Source organism: Gallinula chloropus (assembly GCF_964237585.1).
Source record: "Gallinula chloropus genome assembly, contig: HAP1_SCAFFOLD_146, whole genome shotgun sequence".
Lineage (NCBI taxonomy): Eukaryota > Metazoa > Chordata > Aves > Gruiformes > Rallidae > Gallinula > Gallinula chloropus.
Genome location: NW_028168402.1, coordinates 203,001 through 219,484, shown reverse-complemented (window position 1 = coordinate 219,484; position 16,484 = coordinate 203,001). Strand labels below are relative to the sequence as shown.

Below are 16,484 nucleotides of genomic sequence, written 5' to 3'. Positions count from 1 at the left end.
GGCTGAAGGAACAGGGGCAAACAGTGGGTTACAGGGAAGGAAGGGCAGAGAAAATAAGTTAGGCTTAGCCTAGGAGCAGAGGCAGGGAGTGGATTGAGAAACCGCGAGGTAATTTCTCTGGGGGAAGCAGGGAGTAAAACAAAGGCCCTGGGAAGGGAGGGGAGCGTCTGGGAGCAGCGTTTTTTTTCCCTCTGCAGACAAACATGGCCAGAGGGCTTGCTTAGAGCCCAGTCCTGGAGGAGAAAAACGAGCCCAGCGCAGCAGCCAGAATGGTGGGAGTGATGTTCTCCATGGGGGAAGCTGCTCCCAGGGATCATTAGAATTGACAGTTTCACTTGTATCAGTATTCCCAGAACAGCTCACCCCAGGCTCTTGGCCGGCCCCGTGTCCCAAGGGCGATCAGGTCCGGCAGCGCCCTTGGATGGCAGCTCAGAGCGGGGGTAGCTCAGCGGAATCGCTGTGTCGTCTTCTTCCTGGCCCCTTCTTTCCAGGGGAAGCTCTGCAGAGGAGCTGCCAGCTAAGCCTGGGGCGCATTCCCTTGCTCCAGGCCCACTGGGCACAGATGTTTAGGCGAAGGTGGAATAAATCTGCATGAAGCTCCTGCTGTGTTTTGAAAGGTGTTTTGAAAGGGTTGCCTCGGCGGAGGCTCCAAGATGTGATTCCCGGCTCAGTTGGTTGCGGTGGGACTGTCCCCGTGCAGTTGTGAGTCCCGAGGTTTTGCTGAGGTGGAGAAAAAGGTCCAAGAAAGAAACTAAAATGCTTAGGGCATTGGAGAGGGTGTCTTGCTTGGAAATCTTGAGAAGGGCACTGGGAAGCCCTGTGAAGGGCACCTGTGAGGCAAGAGCATGGGGAGCAGATGTAGCTTTGGGTCTTGAGAAGTTGGTACTCTTGAGGTTGGTCAGAAGCCCAACTCCCTGCGGTGCACGTACAACCCAAGAGTTGTGAAAGCTGTAGGCTCCCGAGAGGAGTTGGCTTGTGGAGCTGTACCAGAGGGGGAAGAGTGCAGAGAAGGGCAACCAGGCTAGTGAAGGGGCTGGAGGGCAAATCATACGAGGAACGGCTGAGGGAGCTGGGGATGTTTAGCCTGGAGAAGAGGAGGCTGAGGGGAGACCTTATCACCACCTACAACTACCTGAAGGGAGGTTGTAGAGAGGTGTGCGATGGTCTCTTCAGCCAGGTGACAGAAGATAGAACAAGGGGAAATGACATGAAGCTGGGCCAGGGCAGGTTTAGATTGGATATTAGAAAAAAATTTTTTACTGAAAGAGTTGTCAGGGCCTGCAACAGGCTGCCCAGGGAGGTGGTTGAGTCACCATCCCTGGATGTGTTCAAAAAAAGGGTAGATGAGGTACTTAGGGATATGGTTTAGCATAGGATGGGAATGGTTGGACTCGATGATCTTCAAAGGTCTCTTCCAACCTTGAGATTCTTGTGATTCTTGTGAAGAGTGGAGGGGGAGGAACCTGGGGAAGTAGAACCATGAGAAATCAAGGGAATGGGTTACCCAGCAAGGCTGTGTAAGCCCCTGGATCCCTGGCAGGGTTCAAGGCCAGGTTGGATGGGGCTTTGGCCTGCCTGGTCTAGGGAGGGTGTCCCTGCCCATGGCAGCGGCTTGGACCTAGATGATGTTTTTCAGCATGATGATCATGCTGAGCAGCAGGGCACATCGTGGCGATAACAGTTTGCGGGAGGGGGGGGATTATTCCAGTTCCACCTGACTTTGTGGGTGCCTTTTGTGGACGTTGGGGTGTAGCACTAAGGATTTTGGGAGAGCAGAATAAGTAGGATGGAGCATGAAGAGAGGACTAGCAAGGAGACCAGTAACTGTAGCTTTATGGCAGTGTAATAGTTGTGGAGGGTTGATGGCCAAGATCCCATGGCATGGGTTTATCCAGGCTATCAAATTCCTTCTGTGTCCACGGCTTGCAAATTCCATGGTGTTTTCTGGGCTCCCTGCTGGCACTTGGTGGGTGACGTGTGACTCTTGCCCACAGGTAGTGAAGGAGCGGCTGGTGTGTCATGCCATCGTGGGGAACCAGTTTGGGAAGAGACGGATAATGCAAGTGGCTGTCACGTGCGAGTTCATTGCTCCCACCCTGCAAGTGTCGCCCAGAGCAATGTCTTTCCGGGTGGAGAAGGTAGGTCTCTGGGTTGGGTCCTGGTGTTTAGTAGCATGGCTGAGGACTGAAAGCCCACGGAGGGGTGTGATGGCCTTCAGGGAAGGAAGTTAAACATCTTCTCCAAGTCCTCAGGGCTTTGCCATTGGTTTGAGCAGGACCAAGCTATTGCCATCAACACTGAGATCATCATTTCTCCCCTGTGGGGTTGGGTCCATCTCTCCAGCTCTATTTTGCCTGTGTTGAGCTGGAGGCAGAATCGAGCTGCTGAGCCCATGGCCAGGTGTGTGGGACCCACAAGAACAGCATGGGCCTCTCACAGCCATCCTCCTGTGTTGGGACTGGGGCGGGAGAGCAGGTCGCTGTGGCCGAGCGATGCCAAGCGCCCTCCTCACCCCCCAAGCCCCCCGTGAGGTGGTCTGTGAGCAAAGCGACCGTGTTTTTAGAGGTGGGACTGCTTAACTTCACCGAAGGGCGGTGAGTCACCCCCCTCCCTGTTTTTTCCACTTGTCTTTAGCAACCCAGCGATGTCCTGAGCCTTCAGTACAAGCCTCTCTCTTTAAAAAACACCTCCTCCCTGCCGCTCAGCATCGTCCTGATGGTAGAGCAACCCTTCTGGGTCTGCAGTGCGTCCCAGCAGCCCCTGCCAGACCAGGTGAGCAGCCCCAGACCTTCCCGCTGGTGGGGTTTGAAGAAGGAGGGGGATGGGGATGCGTTTCCGTTGGGAAGCCCTCCAGGAGAGGTGGTTATTCCTTTGAATTGGCAGTCAGTTGGCATGAACAGCATCAGGTTTGAAAAGGAGAGAAAAGACCACCTCAGTTGGGGAAATACCTCCTGGCTCTAAGACAACTCGGAGCAGGAACCTAGGTGTGGGCCAACCGTGAGGTGAAGGTGTCTCTTGGAAGCCCTCCTTGGGTGACCTGAAGAGCTGCTTGCTCTCTTTGGGGGCAGCTCTGCCCTTGGGAAGGCCGAGGCGCTTGTCACCTGCGCTGCTGGCGGTGGGAGGTGTGAGACATGGGCTCTGCTAGAGACATGTTGAAAGCACAGCCACCGTTGCCATGCAGGTGATGAGCCCTCTCCAGGCTGAGGGCACAGTGCCCTAGGGCTCATGTTGAGTGTGAAGACAAAGGGGTTCCTCTAGAGTCAGGGCACGCCAGGATTTATTTCCCTCTTGCATTATGGGTGCAGAGCACAAGGGGGTGAGCCTGAGAGTCTCAGAGAAGAAAGTTGTGCTGCATGGTCAGGGGCACGTTATAAAGAAAATGAAGGCTGAAGCAAGAAGCCCACGTTGGGGTTGCACTTTGAACACTGAGGCGTTTTGTGCCACCAGACCTCGGAACTTCATCACACCAGTGGTTAATACTCGTCATCTTCTTGCAGCCCATAAAGCTGGGGACCGGGAAGGAACTTAATCTCTCCATCGGGTTTAACCCTGCTTTTGAAGAGGGTTGGAATAGTTGGGAAGCAGAGAAAACTCTGAAGATACAGTTTCCTGAGCACCCTCATGAGGAGCAAGTCACCATTCGGGGAGAAGTCTTCTTCCCAAATCTCCATATCCAGACCACAACCTTGGACTTTGGCTGCGTCTTGAGTGACACTGAACACCAGCGCCACATCCAGATGACCAACTGCAGCCCGCTGCCCGTCCAGTACCACTGGCTGTTCCTGATGGACGACTCCACAAGGCACCTGAGGTACGTGCACCTCTCCTTGAAGCTCTTCGTCCGCTGTCCCGTTTGTCCTTTGCAAAGCCTGAGATGGTTTGTGTAGCATCCGACAAATCCCTTTCACTTTCCCTTGTGGAAAAAGCACCTCCCAGCTTCAGGCAGGGAAGGTGCCCAGGGAGTGGGGCTTTTCCACAGCTTGAGGTGGGGATTTCCACGGCTCGAGGCAAGCGCCACCTTGAACTGAGTTCTCATGTGTTCAGCTGCCCATGGCATTCACACAGCGGCTGTTGTGTGTGTTCCGGCGCTCGTTGTGTGTTGTGTGTTCCGGTGGGTTCTGCTGCGGCTTTGGGTGCAGCAGTAGGTGTCAGTAGGAGGACTTGTCCCCACGTCCCTTGGCACCAGGGCCACCCAGTACTGGCCTGTGCTTTCCAAGCCCAAGAGCAATCTCTCAGTTGTGCTGTAGCGCATCTCTAAAGGCGTTTTCGAGCGGTTCTTCCCGCTGTGGCCTCTCTTGCATAGGTCAGAAGTTGACTCTGGGCAGTTTAATTGCAGCAGCCAATGGTTTTTCCATACAGCCCCGGGAAACGGAGCGAAGTTACCCATTGAGGGGCAGCTCTTCCGAGTCCTAGAACAATTGGCTCTGCTGGACGCAAGCCCGCAGGTGCTGGTTCTTCCAGCAGATGCCGAGTCACCCAGCTCTGTTGCCTTGAGGGTCGTGAGTGTCCTTCTGGCAGGATCCTCTGCTCCAAAGGGTTTGGCATTGCCCCTTTGCTGGCTCGTTAGCGCTGCGGCCATTTAGGACAGCTCCCTCTTCTGCTCCGCATGTTAATTAAGCGGTAATGTGCTCTCTCAGGGTCCCTCAGGAGACACCATGTGATCCTTGTGGCAGAGCTGGAAATGAAGACGGTCTCCAAGCTATTAACACCTCACATTGCTCACTAAGAGCCCGGCAGAAGGGCAGCATGTCAGATCTATTTTTCTGGTCCACGTTAAGCACTGTTGGTATTGTAAATTATCAGATGAAACTAACTGGGTGTGACATGGAGGGAATCAACCGTCAGGGCTGGTGACGGTGAGATGGACAGAATGGTGGTCAGACCGGTGTGTGGCTGGAGAGTCTCCAGGCGCTCCCGGTGCGTGTGTCCCATTGGCACAGGCACCTCCCTTCTCACCCAGAAGAAGTCAGGCTGCCCGAAGGCAGCTGAGGTACCTGGGTGTCCCGTGCAGTGCTGGGCTCTGTCCAGTTGAGGCACAGCAGGCTGGAGGCTCCAACCCACCCCAGCCCCGGCTCCATTCCAGCTCTGGCTCCATCCTGCCTTGTTACACGTACAAAAAGCCACCAGCGTCGCTGCTTGCTCGTACCGACCCGCGGCTGTGGGTCACTCTTGGGGAGATGTTCTTCATCTATGTCTGGCTGAGCCACAGAACTTCTTGCCGTGGCTCTGCAGGTGGGGAAGGCATGGTCTGGGGTGGCAGGTGCTTTTGGGAGGGTGCTGCTGGGTCTGTACCAGCCCATGGCTGCCTGGCTCTGTCCCTTTGCCCTCCAGTCTGGGCTTGTTGCAGGGTTCGTGTGTGTCTCCCTTTGCTGCCACGCTCCCCACCCTGGTGAGGTGTTCACCCCTGTCCCCATCTGCTGCTCCTTGCACCCGGCTGCCGGCACTGCCGCTATACCGGCATCGTTCCCAAGCACTGACTTGCTCTGACCCACTTATGGAGCTGCTGAACTCCCACCTTGGTGCCGGATCCTGCCAAGGAGCTGCTCCTGCTGCCCTCCCTCCTTCCCACTGCAGCTCCACCATCAAAGCTTTGTTATTTTCCAGGTTAACTCCTCCAACACCAAACTCTTTCACAAAAGCCAAACCACCAAAGGAGGAGGGAGCTCAGCTGGAGTGCCCAGCACCTTCAGAGAGCATCCTCGGGAATGGGAGTGTGGAGGAACCACTTGAAGCCCTGGCAGGGGTGGGGGATTCTGTCCCACAGCCACCAGATGCAGATGACACCCTGGAAACAGAGGTAGGTGATTTTCTACACCTCCCACCAGCGTTGCCTCCCCCAGCTTATGCATTCATTACTGAGTATGGGAGAAGATTTTCCCCATGGTCTTTCCACTTTTAGGCAGGGTGGCTGCAGGATGAGACTGGGTTTGAGGAAGAGGCCCTCCAGCCACGTCTGTCCTTTGCTGCAAGCAGTGGCTCCCTCCTCTCCTGCACCCATTTCCACACCTGATGTCTCAGTGTCTCTTCCCCTTCCTCCAGGTTTTCCACATCCTGCCGCTGTACGGCGTGCTGCAGCCGGGCGAGAGCGAGCGGGTCAGGGTCACCTTCTCTGGCCATGCAGACATCATTGCCCGCGTCATGGCGCTGTGCCGCGTGGAGGGAGGCCCGACCTATGAGGTTGCGCTGCGTGGGGAGGCCTCGCTCATCCACTACCTCCTGGACAGCACGGAGATGGACTGCGGGCTGCAGGTACCAGGCGCTTCTCTTGGCAGGAATCCTTGAGACCATCCCTGGCAGGTGGCTGCCCACCGAGGTCCAGGACTCTCACTGGCTTCTTTGGTTGTTTGGCTTGGAGGTGCAGCTTTGGGGTGACAGGTCCTGTGTCCAAGCTGGTTTTAATGGTCATCTCCATTGCCCTTCCTGAAGCTGGGAATCCCTCCTCTTCAATGAACTCTGGCTCCCAGGGCAGGCGGTGATCTCCAGGGAGTTGTGCCCTGAGACATCCATCTGCAGATCCGCTCCCGGATCCTGGGGTCCAAGGAGATGGTCTCTTTCAGTGCTCTCCATAGACCAACAAAAGGAACCAGGAACAATGTTACTGTGGGCTTCAGTCACCGTGTGAGAGAATGTCCCAGAACAATCCCCATTTTACCTCTTTTCAGTCAGCCCCCCCAACATTGCCAGCTGTTGGCCCTGTACATCTTGCCCCGTGTCCTTGGTTTGCTGTCCCTGGAAGCTCTGCAAATCCCTTTCCTTCTGAAATGCCTCCTTAGTGCCTCTCTGTCAGTGCCAGCAGAATCCAGGCATCCCAGCAAGTACGTGGCTGCCTCGTAAAGACAAGTGATGCCCTACAAGTGGGTAAAGGGATGGTGACTGAGAGCACGGTGGGCTGGCCATGCTGGATGGGGCAGTTGCCTTGATCTGTCCTGAATTTCCTTGGAGCCTTTGCAGAGGCTCTGCTCCATCCAGGGCTCCATCCAGGGCTCCATCAATCCGAGAAGCGGGGGAAGTCCGAGGGAACTAAGCTCACTGGAGATGGATTAGAGACTGAATAGGGGCTCGGCCAAGAAGGTCCTTGGCACTAGTTAAGGGTTGCTGTCCAGACCACTGAGCACCCCCAGCTCAAGGGGGCTGGTAACAGAAGAAGCTTCCTGGTGGGAGCCATGGTCCTCCTTTGTGTTTCAGCTGGCTGTCAGATGACGCCTTAAAGTGCTGAGGACTTGTATCTTAAAATCCTAGAACAGTTTGGGTTGGAAGGGACCTTAGAGGTCATCTTGTCCACCTTCACTGAGCAGGGACATCTTCCACTAGGTCAGGCTGCTCAGAGCCTCATCCAGCCTGACCAGATGTTTCCAGCAGTGGGGCATCCCCCAGTTTATTACTGAGCTTTTTGTGGTGGTTGCTGCACCTCTGCGCGCTGCCATAAATCCCTGCGTGGGTTCCTCAGGTTGGCCTGGGAGAGTCAGGTGCCCGTCCCTCTTCCTCTGCCTCTCTCTTGTGTTGTGTCCATCGGCTGTCATCCCAGTGTCAGCAGGAGGAGATTGCCAACATCCAGATGTGTGTCCTCAGTTTCCCGCCCCTCTGTCTTCTCTCCAGCTGTTTACCGAAGTCACCAAATCAGAGGTCACCCTGCGGAACAGCGGGAAGATGGGATTCACCTACGTGGTGCTGAGCCCCAGCACGGCCACCACGGACAGTCCTCAGCCTGGCGTGCCCCTGGTCCTGCCCAGCACCGTGAGTAGCACGAGGGGTTGACGCTGGCTCCACATCAGGCTGCCCAGGAGGGGGTTATAGGGGAGGAACAAAAGGTTGGGCAAGCAGAGTCCTAGTTGTACCAGGTGAAGTTGTGCTGGTAGCGGCACTGGAGCAGGATGGTGCAAGGTCTCCTGAGCGTCTCCTTCCCCTCAGGGTTGGGTGGTGGGACAGGACTTCCTCCAGGTCCCTGCCTGCCTCCTGTCAGCACTAAGGACGTAAATAGTCCCTCTCTTGGGCACGCAGCTCCTGTGTCGGAACTCGCGCCGGCCCCTCGCTCCTCCAGCTCGTAGCATCCCCTGTCCTAGTGCCTGGGTTCTGCCTGGATCCCTCAGCTGAAGCAGCATTCCTATCCGTGTCCCTCCTGGCAATGGGAAGAGGAGGCCAAATGGCTTTCATATGTCCTCGTGCCAGTCTCCAGGGGTTTCACTGCTCCAGAGGACACGGCTCTGCTTGGCCCTGGGCAGTTGCTGCTGTGCAAGCAGCTTGGCAGGACTTGCTTTTGCAGATGCCGTGTTGGGAGCTGGAGTCCGGGGCTCCGGGGACCAAGAGGCAGGATGTGTCCTGCTCAGCAGCTTCTCCCTGCAGCGTGGGGGGGCGAGCAGGGAGCTGAAGGTCCAGCCCAGTGAGCTGAGAAGAGCTGTGTCTGTGCCCTGTCCCCTGAGCAGTGTTGCCACCTGTTTGTATTGGCTCTCAACCTGCTTGGCATGAGCCCAACTCCAGGCTCAGACAGCTCTTCTCTAGGAGCCCAGTGAGGAGGGGATTTGTGGGGAACCCCTTCATCCCTGGAGCTCGTCCGAGCCTCTGCCTCTGCTTTTCCAGGGGTGTAAGTTTGCAGGTCACTGTGAGTCTAGATCGTGCCATGTACCCTCGGTGTAACCACCCAGGCAGGAGCTGTTGGTTGGGCTCATGAGTAAGAGGTCAGGCTCTTGGACACCAGCCTGGGAGCCACTGCAGTGCCGTGACAGGAGCTGCTGGCCCTGCTGAGAGTTTGGGCCCGCCGCTCCTCCTCCACAGCAGCTGGCAGAAGGGCTTTTCTTTGCTGCTTGGGTCTGGCAGAGGGTGGGCAGTGTTGGCAGGAGGACAAACCACAGCCCGGTGTAGGAGACTTGAGCTTTTGGATGCAGGGAAGCTGGAAGGCGATGTGTTGTGTGAGAACCTGCAAGGTGCCTTCTCATCTCAGCTTACCGGTGGTCTGAGCCACCCCTCCGCCAAGCCCTCTGGTTGAATTCCCCTCCTCTTCTTCCACACCTCCAGGGTTACATTGGACCTGGCAGAGAGCAAGTGCTCACTGTCTATCACCTGCCGGGAGTGCCTGGAGTCTTCTGCCGGACCTTCCAGATCCAAGTGGGTCACCTGGAGCCAGAAGAGATCAGGCTGAAAGGAGAGGGGAATTTTCCCAGGATTTATTTGGACCTTCCGAGGAGAATCAAAGGTGAGCACTGTCTGACTGCTTCTCGGGGAGGTCCCCTGTGTCATCATGCTCATAGGGCAGCTCACACCCACCTCCACCAAGCCTGGAGGTTTCAGGGCTGTTGTTCTTCTGGTTGCTTTCTAGAAGCACATGGGCTTTGCTCCAGAGAGCCATCCTGGCCAGTGTCATCTGTTGGTGGCCTGGATAAAGGGGACAGCTAGAAAGCAGTGTTGGGGAAAGCTGTAATGTGGGCTGGCAGGGATTTGGGCAGGGGTGGGGGGGATGAGATGCTCCCTTGTGTGGAGGAAGATGGGTGGGAGAGAACATAGAAGAAAAGCAGCATCCTCTTTCCATGCGTTGCTGGAGGAATGTGTTTGTGGGAAGGGCCAACGCTGGGGGTGTGGAGCTTCCCAGCTTTAACGGGGACGCCGCTGCGCCCACACTTCTATTTGTGGCTGTTTTCTTCCTTCAGGAAATGAGAACTATGAGCACATCCTCAAAGAGGCAAAAGAAAAGCTTGGAGGAGGCAGCCAGAGAGACGACGCGGTGGTTGTCGGGGAGGCCACGGCCAGCGAGCCACCCATGGACGACTCTGGCACTGTGGTGAGACCGGCTGCTGCCCTGTTTGGCAGGGGCCACCCTCTCCCTGTGTCACTTGTCCCCCTTGCAGCTGGCTCCCCTGGGCTGGCCACAAACATGGGGCTCCTCTGGTAGTAGTCCTTCCCGTGGGTGCCTGAGCTTCCTGAGTGCCCGAGTGGGAGGTCCTGAAGACTGTGCTCAAGCAACTGAGATGTGTCTCCAAGAGCTGTCAGCGCTGATGTGGTTCCCTCATGGAGAGAGCTTTTGTCTGAGCTGCCCTGGCAGCAGCTGGGGACAGGCAGCTAGTTGGAGCTCTGGCAGGTCCTTGACTTGTTTGGTCAGATCAGCTTGCATAAGGGTGGCTGAGCAGGCAAAGGTGCTGGAGTTCATCTCCCTTCAGATATGGTCCTGGCAGATTCGGAGCAGCTGGACAGAAGGACCCCATCATAGACTGTATTGGCAGGGACATCCAGAGGCCATCTACCCACTGCAGCGAGTAGGGACACCTTTAAGTAAATCAGGTTGCTCAAAGCTTCATCCTTGAATGTCTTCAGGCATGAAGCCTCCACCACCTCCTTGGGCAAGCTGTGCCAGGGTCTCACCACCCTCAGAGTGAAGGACTTCTTCCTGCTTCTTACCAAGAGCAGGGTGGGATTAACTTCCCTTTGCTAACCAGCCACTGTCTTTGTTTTCCTCAGCTGGACGTTGGGCTGCAGATGGAGATGGAGAACATGCTGATAGAGCAGCACGCCCTGGAGCAGCAGAAAGCTCTCTCCTCCGGTTCCCCAGAGGACGCTGCCTTTGACCAGTGTGCTCGTCGGAGGCTTCTCAAGTTAGTAGGGCCCCTGTGCTCTGATGGTAGCGCACAGTGGTGCGCCCCTGCTCCTGGGAGCTCCTTGTCTCTGGGAATAGCTGGGGACTTGAGAAGGGGGTTGGTCCTGACAGTTTGGACGTGCTACCATTGAGCAGCCTGAGGACTTTTTTCCAGTGGCTTTTCACAGCAGAGGAGTTGTGCCCAGTGTCTGTTTAAACTCATTTTATTCTAAGAACCTGTTAGTAGCTGATAAAAGCTTGGACCTGGGTGCCCCGTGACGTACCAAAGTCTTCTTAGCAGAAGATCAGACCTTGGGCTTCATGGGCTGGAGTTTCTGCAGCAGTGACTACAGAAGCACCTGCTTTGTTTGCATCCTCCTCCACCTTAAGGACTGTCCTTGCTTCTCCTTCCAGAGTGGAGCTGCCCGAGTACATCCTGGACTTTGGCCACGTCGTTCTTGGTGACATCCACACGCACGTCGTGAAGATCACCAACCCCGGGCAGCTCCCCGCGTCCTTCTGCGCCGACGGACGGGCTCTGTGTGGCACCGGTAACCCATGCTGGAGAGACTTCCCGCGGGCTTGAAGGACCTGTCTCTGACAGATGAGCTGGGGCCACGGGGAAGGGTTTTGAGTGCTCTTTTGCATCGTTTTCTCTTCCTTCCTCCCCCTGCTCGGTGCTCGGCAGCCGGAACTCTCCTGGCCCGCAGTGTGCAGCCACCTGGGCTGCCCTGACGCTTCATTGCGGGGGCTCCATGGGCTGATCACCTTGGTCACCTCTCAGCATCTTCTGCTCTTGGCTACCAGGAGCATCTCCTGAGTGTCTTTGTGCGCTCCATGAGCTTGTGTTGGGAGCAGATGGGACCCTTGGTGCTTTGGAAGTGCTTTGTTTAGAGTTCGTAATGGCACAGTGCTGCTTTAGCCTCTCTTGAGACAACAGCCTGTGAGGTCAAAACAGGCTTTCAAAACAGGTCCTTGAGGACCATCAGATGGTGACTTGCTGCATGTGAAGGGTGGTCAGGTGTCTCCTCTAAATTGTCTTCCAAGCAGCACCACAGCACAGGGGAATCTTCCCTGGAAGTTCTTTGGAGAGATCTGCGCATCCTTCCTGGGGGCCTGGTGAAGGAATTGCTGGTGCTCCTCAGCTGATGGGTTTCCGTTTTACCCTGCGGGTCTTGAATTCAGGCTGTGAAATTCCTTTCTCTTTGAGCGGTGACAAGAGAGAAGGAGTGGCTGTCTTCTCTGGAGACACAAAGGGTCCTTCTGCCTGACAGTCCTGTGGACACCCATACGGTCTGAACATACTTGTGACCAATTTCACGTTGCTGGTGTATCTCAGCTGCTTTATTTTCACCCATTCAAGGTTTTAGTGTGGATCTGGGCTGCGTGAAGAACCTGCCCTTCTGTGAGACAGAGACATTTCAAGTGAGCTTTGACCCGCAGAGTGCCAACCTGCCGGTGGGAGAAGTGAATGTTGTCCTGCCCATCAAGGTACTGCATCCTTCCTCACCTCCCTGTGCCAGCACGGCCTTTTGAGGCAGCTGTCAGGTTGGGGGCAGCAGCAGATGTTGCCTGGACCTTCAGCTGGATGCTCTGCCCCTCACTAGGCAGAAGAAGGCCCCACATTTCCCATCCGTCTGCGTGCCAGTGTGGCTGAGCCATCCGTCTGCGTGTCCAGGGACAGACTGGAGTTTGCTGCTGTCCAGTGTGGACAGAGTCAGGAAGCAACCATCCAGCTCCACAACCAACTCCAGGTCCCCTGTTCCATCACCGTGAATGAGCCCATTGTGAAAAGGAGGAAGAGACGACGCGGGACACGTAACTTCTCGGTTGGGTTTTCTGTGCCTCTCGTGCCTTTTCTGCCGCTGTGGGTGCCTCACCGCGTGGGGACGGCTCGTGGGAGGGAGATTGGAGGGTATGGAGCAAGGCTGGTTCACCTGGACTTGTGGAGCAGCTGATGCTTCACTTCTCTGCCACCTTCACCCATTCGTCCTCCTCCAAGGATGGTGCCTGCCCGTGTGCCTGCCCTGCCCACAGGTTTTCCCTCCAGTTCTAGGCTGTAGTGGCCACATCTGGTCTGGATGTGGGTGCTCTTGGCACTGTGACGGTGTCTCAGAGCCCTGTGGGAACTTGAGGGTCTGTCCTCACAGCCCAAAGAGACCTCACAAGGTTCCTTCCTGTGCCCAGGTGGACAAGTATTTGCCACTTTACATTAAACAAAAGCTGCTGAGGCAGTGGAAGAACAAGCGCTGTGTCTTCCAGGTGCTGCCCTCGGCCGGGACCCTGACTCCGGGACAGCGCTACAACATGCGAGTCAGGTTTACACCCCGGAAAGAGGTGAGATTGACGTGCGGAAAATAGACTCTATAACTTGCTGAGAAGTATAAGCTGCATCCGAGTCCTCATCCTGTTCCTGCAGCCAAGGGGGAGGCTTAAAAATATCGTTCAGATCCTGTTCTGGTACCTGGTAAATTTTATCGGGTCTGGTACACCTCTGCCCTATACTGCACGTCGAGCAACACCCCCTCAGTTTACCTTTGTGTTTTTTATTCTCCCTCTCGAGTGCTAGTACCATAGGATCTTGTGGTGGGACTAATCCACACTCCCTTTGCCACTCTGGATGGTTTTGGAGGGTGTAAAACATATCCAGATATGTAACTTCATCCCATTTTCCTTCTCTTCTTAGAAATAACATCAATTGTAATAAGGTGTTATAATGTATTGTTCCGTTTAGTAGCCATTTAGCCCCATCTTCTAATTTATCCCAAGGCCACCACTGATTACAATATTTCATAAGTGTTTTCTTATTTTCAGTGCCTCCTGATCCCACCAATTCCTTCCAATGGGCTAGCACACACCCTAGGGGATTCTTCTTAGAGGCTCCACTTTGATTGTTACCCATCATTTTAGGCTTAGACTGCGACGGTTACAGTTTGAACCTTCCCTTTCTAGTACTTTCTGTGGGGACGTAGGGGGAAAACTGCGCCTGCGCGTGTCCAAAAACACAGTTAGGTGAACACGCAGTCAAGCAGCAGAGCAGTACAAAGTGGCCGGCGCTGGTGAGGGTGAGACCCCAATTCCCTTGCCTGAATCACAGGATGCGCCTACAACTCCACGAGTGGTAAATGTTCCTTTCTACAGCACTATAGCCAGGCAGTAGGGACAACGTCCTTGCTATGGCTGTAGTGGTATATTGTTCCCTTGCCATTAGACTTTCAGGTTGTCATCGCCTTCCGAACGAGTGCGGCTTTACCCACCGGAACAACCAGACAGGTGGGTGTTACTGAGACTAAAAGGTCTCTTCAAGCTCAGATAATTTAGAAAGAATCTAAATTTTCCTTTTCTGTTGTTTTAATTCTAGGCAGAGGACCCAGGCTTCTGCTCCAGCTGATGCGCATATGTGGGAGCGACGCTTTAAAATGGAATGCTGTGTCTTGTCAGCACTTATTATTATTTTTATTATTTTTATTATTTTTATTATTGTGTTTTTATTGTTGTTTTAGTTGTGCATAGTAATAAAGTTTAGTTTTTGTTCAGTTATACAGTTCTGTGCACTGAAAAAGATTAGTTTAGTTAATCAAGAGTTTCTATCTATATCTCTATTGGACATCAGGGGGAGAAAGTTGCTACACCACGTGACTCATAACTTTATAGGAGACAAAGAAGGGATATGGTTCACAGTAACTGTGCATGCGATTCACCACGTCTTCGATCAATTAGATCAGACACGGTGGAAATATTTAATTTCCCACATATTCCTTTCTCTTAGTTTTATTGCTCTTCGAGATCTGTATTAAGTTTTTGATCTCAACCCCCATCTAATATCTACCACAAGTTCCAACCAATCTCTTCACAGGGATTCGGGACTACAAATTGGGGCCCTTTCCTTAGTTTACAGTAACTTGATTTCACAGTCACTCACTCATCACACCACAGCAAACACCAAGATTTACGCCAGACAGCAAGTTTTACGACAAACAGTTGACATTCTATTAATTAATTGTCTGTTAAACTCTATCTACATCCATCCCCTCAGCATTATTCCATGTCACTGAATCACTGGTACCAGCAAGCAGCCCCAGCCCAGGCCCCTTCCCGGGCTCAGCGGGGCTGTCGCCCATCGTGGTTCACCGCCCGTGGTCCCTGCGGTGCCGGCACGTTCCGGGCAAACTGGGAATCCGCTTCAATGGTGGAGCGTTCCCAAAGGTGGTTTGAACGTGGCCACTGGGACTTGGAAACTGGTGGCTTGTGGACACGAGAGCTCTGGCTCCCAGTCCCGGGGTGTTCCAGTTGCTGGCCAAAGGCCGAGTGGAGATGACACCCCTGAGTGCGAGTGGTCGGGAGCTCCTCGCCCCTCTGATGGAGCGATACAGAGCGGATGTTTGCCCGCGGTGGCAGTGCCAGGACTGTCTGGGCAGTGTAACCCTGAAGGAGGAGGAGAAGCAGCCCCTGAGCCCACCCATGGGGACCTGCACTCCCCCAGGGCGAGCTGAAACCCCTGTCAGTCCATTTAAATCCATGGAATACCCAGTTCCACCTGATGCCAGGAACCATCCTGGTTCCTGGGAGCCAGCGTGCCAGGGCCCCAGCCCCTGCTACACATCAATAGCCGTGGGTGGGACCCCACAGTGCAGCAGTGGGAGGGTGTGGAATAAATGCCGTGGGGTCCCACCCACAGCAGACAGTCCTCCACAAAGTTCTCCAATGGGAGTCCTTTCCCACAAGGCTTTATCTGTTCATCAGCTGCTCCGCCATGGATCACTGCTATGGCGGGCAGTAATAAATCCCAATGTCTCTCCAGTCCTCCATGGGGTCACCAGCCTCCCCCCCAGCAAATCTCTCTCTCGCTCATCTCTGTGGGCTGCAAGTGCTGGCAGGGGCTTGCTCCAACGTAGGGTCACAGCATCTTCTTCTCTGTGTCTCCACCTGTTCCATCCAGCGTGGAGCCTCTCCACTGGCCACAGGTGGGGTCTTGGCCTTTTCCATGGACTCGGGGGCGGGGGGGGAAACACCCTCTCCACCGTGGGTTTCTCCACAGGCTGCAGGGGCATCTTTCTCTCTCCAACACCCAGGGCGCCTCCTCCCCGACCCTCCCCAGCCTGCGTGTCTACACAGCTCGTTACATCTCCTCACTCCCTTCTCTGGTGGCAAAATGCAGCTGCCAGCAGGGTTTTTTTTCTCCTATATGTGATTCACAGAGGCGCTTTGGCCCAATATTTACACTTTGGGGCCACAGAGAATTCCAGCAGCTCCTCACAACAACCATTTTCTACAGCCCCATGTCTCTCCCAGCACCCAGCTACACAAAACTGACACCGGGGGAGCGGCGCGCTAATGACCCGGGTTCATTAAAGTTGTTTTCATTAGACGCTGGGGTGTGGTGGTGACAGCAGCGACCTCCGCGCCACTGACGCCTGGCGTGGTGCGGGCGCAGCATGACAAGCTCTATGAGAAGAGGAAGGTGGCAGCGCTCGAGATGAAGTGAGCGGTGGGAGGGGGGCGGGGGGAGGCTGCCTGGGAATCGGAGACGCACCGGGGCCGGGGTGGGGGGTGGGTCCCGGGCGGGGCTGGGGCAGCGGGAGCTGGTTCTGGAGACTGGGGGGTGTCCAGAGACTGTGGGTCCAACCTGGCTCCCCAGCGACATCTGCTGCTTCTTCAGCGGAGGGTCCAGGGGAATGGGGCATTCCCAGGGCACCGGGGGAAGGGGCCATTGTCAGGGCACCGGCACGGCCCTGGCGCAGGCATTGCCCAGGGTGACCTTGTCAGGCCGGGGAGGATGACGGTGCCCGGGCATGAGGGGCCCCCGGGTGCCACCCACGTCCCTGTCCCACCGGTGACCGGAGCGCCTCTCCGAAGCCGGGGCTGCCCTGGGCCAGCAATGGTGCCGGGAGCCCCTTGCAGAGCCCAGCCTGCCCGCGGGCACACG

The 16,484-nt window shown here is 55.4% G+C and overlaps 1 protein-coding gene and 1 long non-coding RNA gene across 2 annotated transcripts; both read left to right on the top strand.

Moving 5' to 3' along the window:
* The first annotated feature begins 2,035 nt into the window (after positions 1-2,035).
* On the top strand, positions 2,036-3,619 carry LOC311204521. Its single transcript, XR_014618065.1, has 3 exons — positions 2,036-2,138; positions 2,635-2,772; positions 3,498-3,619. It is a non-coding gene; the product is annotated as an uncharacterized lncRNA (long non-coding RNA).
* Positions 3,620-7,701: 4,082 nt separating this feature from the next.
* Positions 7,702-13,435, top strand: LOC311204518 (hydrocephalus-inducing protein homolog; the record flags this gene model as incomplete). The annotated part of the gene is made up of 9 exons (XM_084280931.1): positions 7,702-7,734; positions 9,010-9,187; positions 9,639-9,769; positions 10,444-10,577; positions 10,973-11,109; positions 11,922-12,049; positions 12,166-12,387; positions 12,821-12,895; positions 13,373-13,435. Exons 3-9 carry the CDS (start codon positions 9,749-9,751, stop codon positions 13,433-13,435), a joined length of 780 nt encoding a protein of 259 aa, XP_084137057.1. The 5' UTR covers positions 7,702-7,734; positions 9,010-9,187; positions 9,639-9,748.
* Between the last annotated feature and the right edge of the window lie 3,049 nt (positions 13,436-16,484).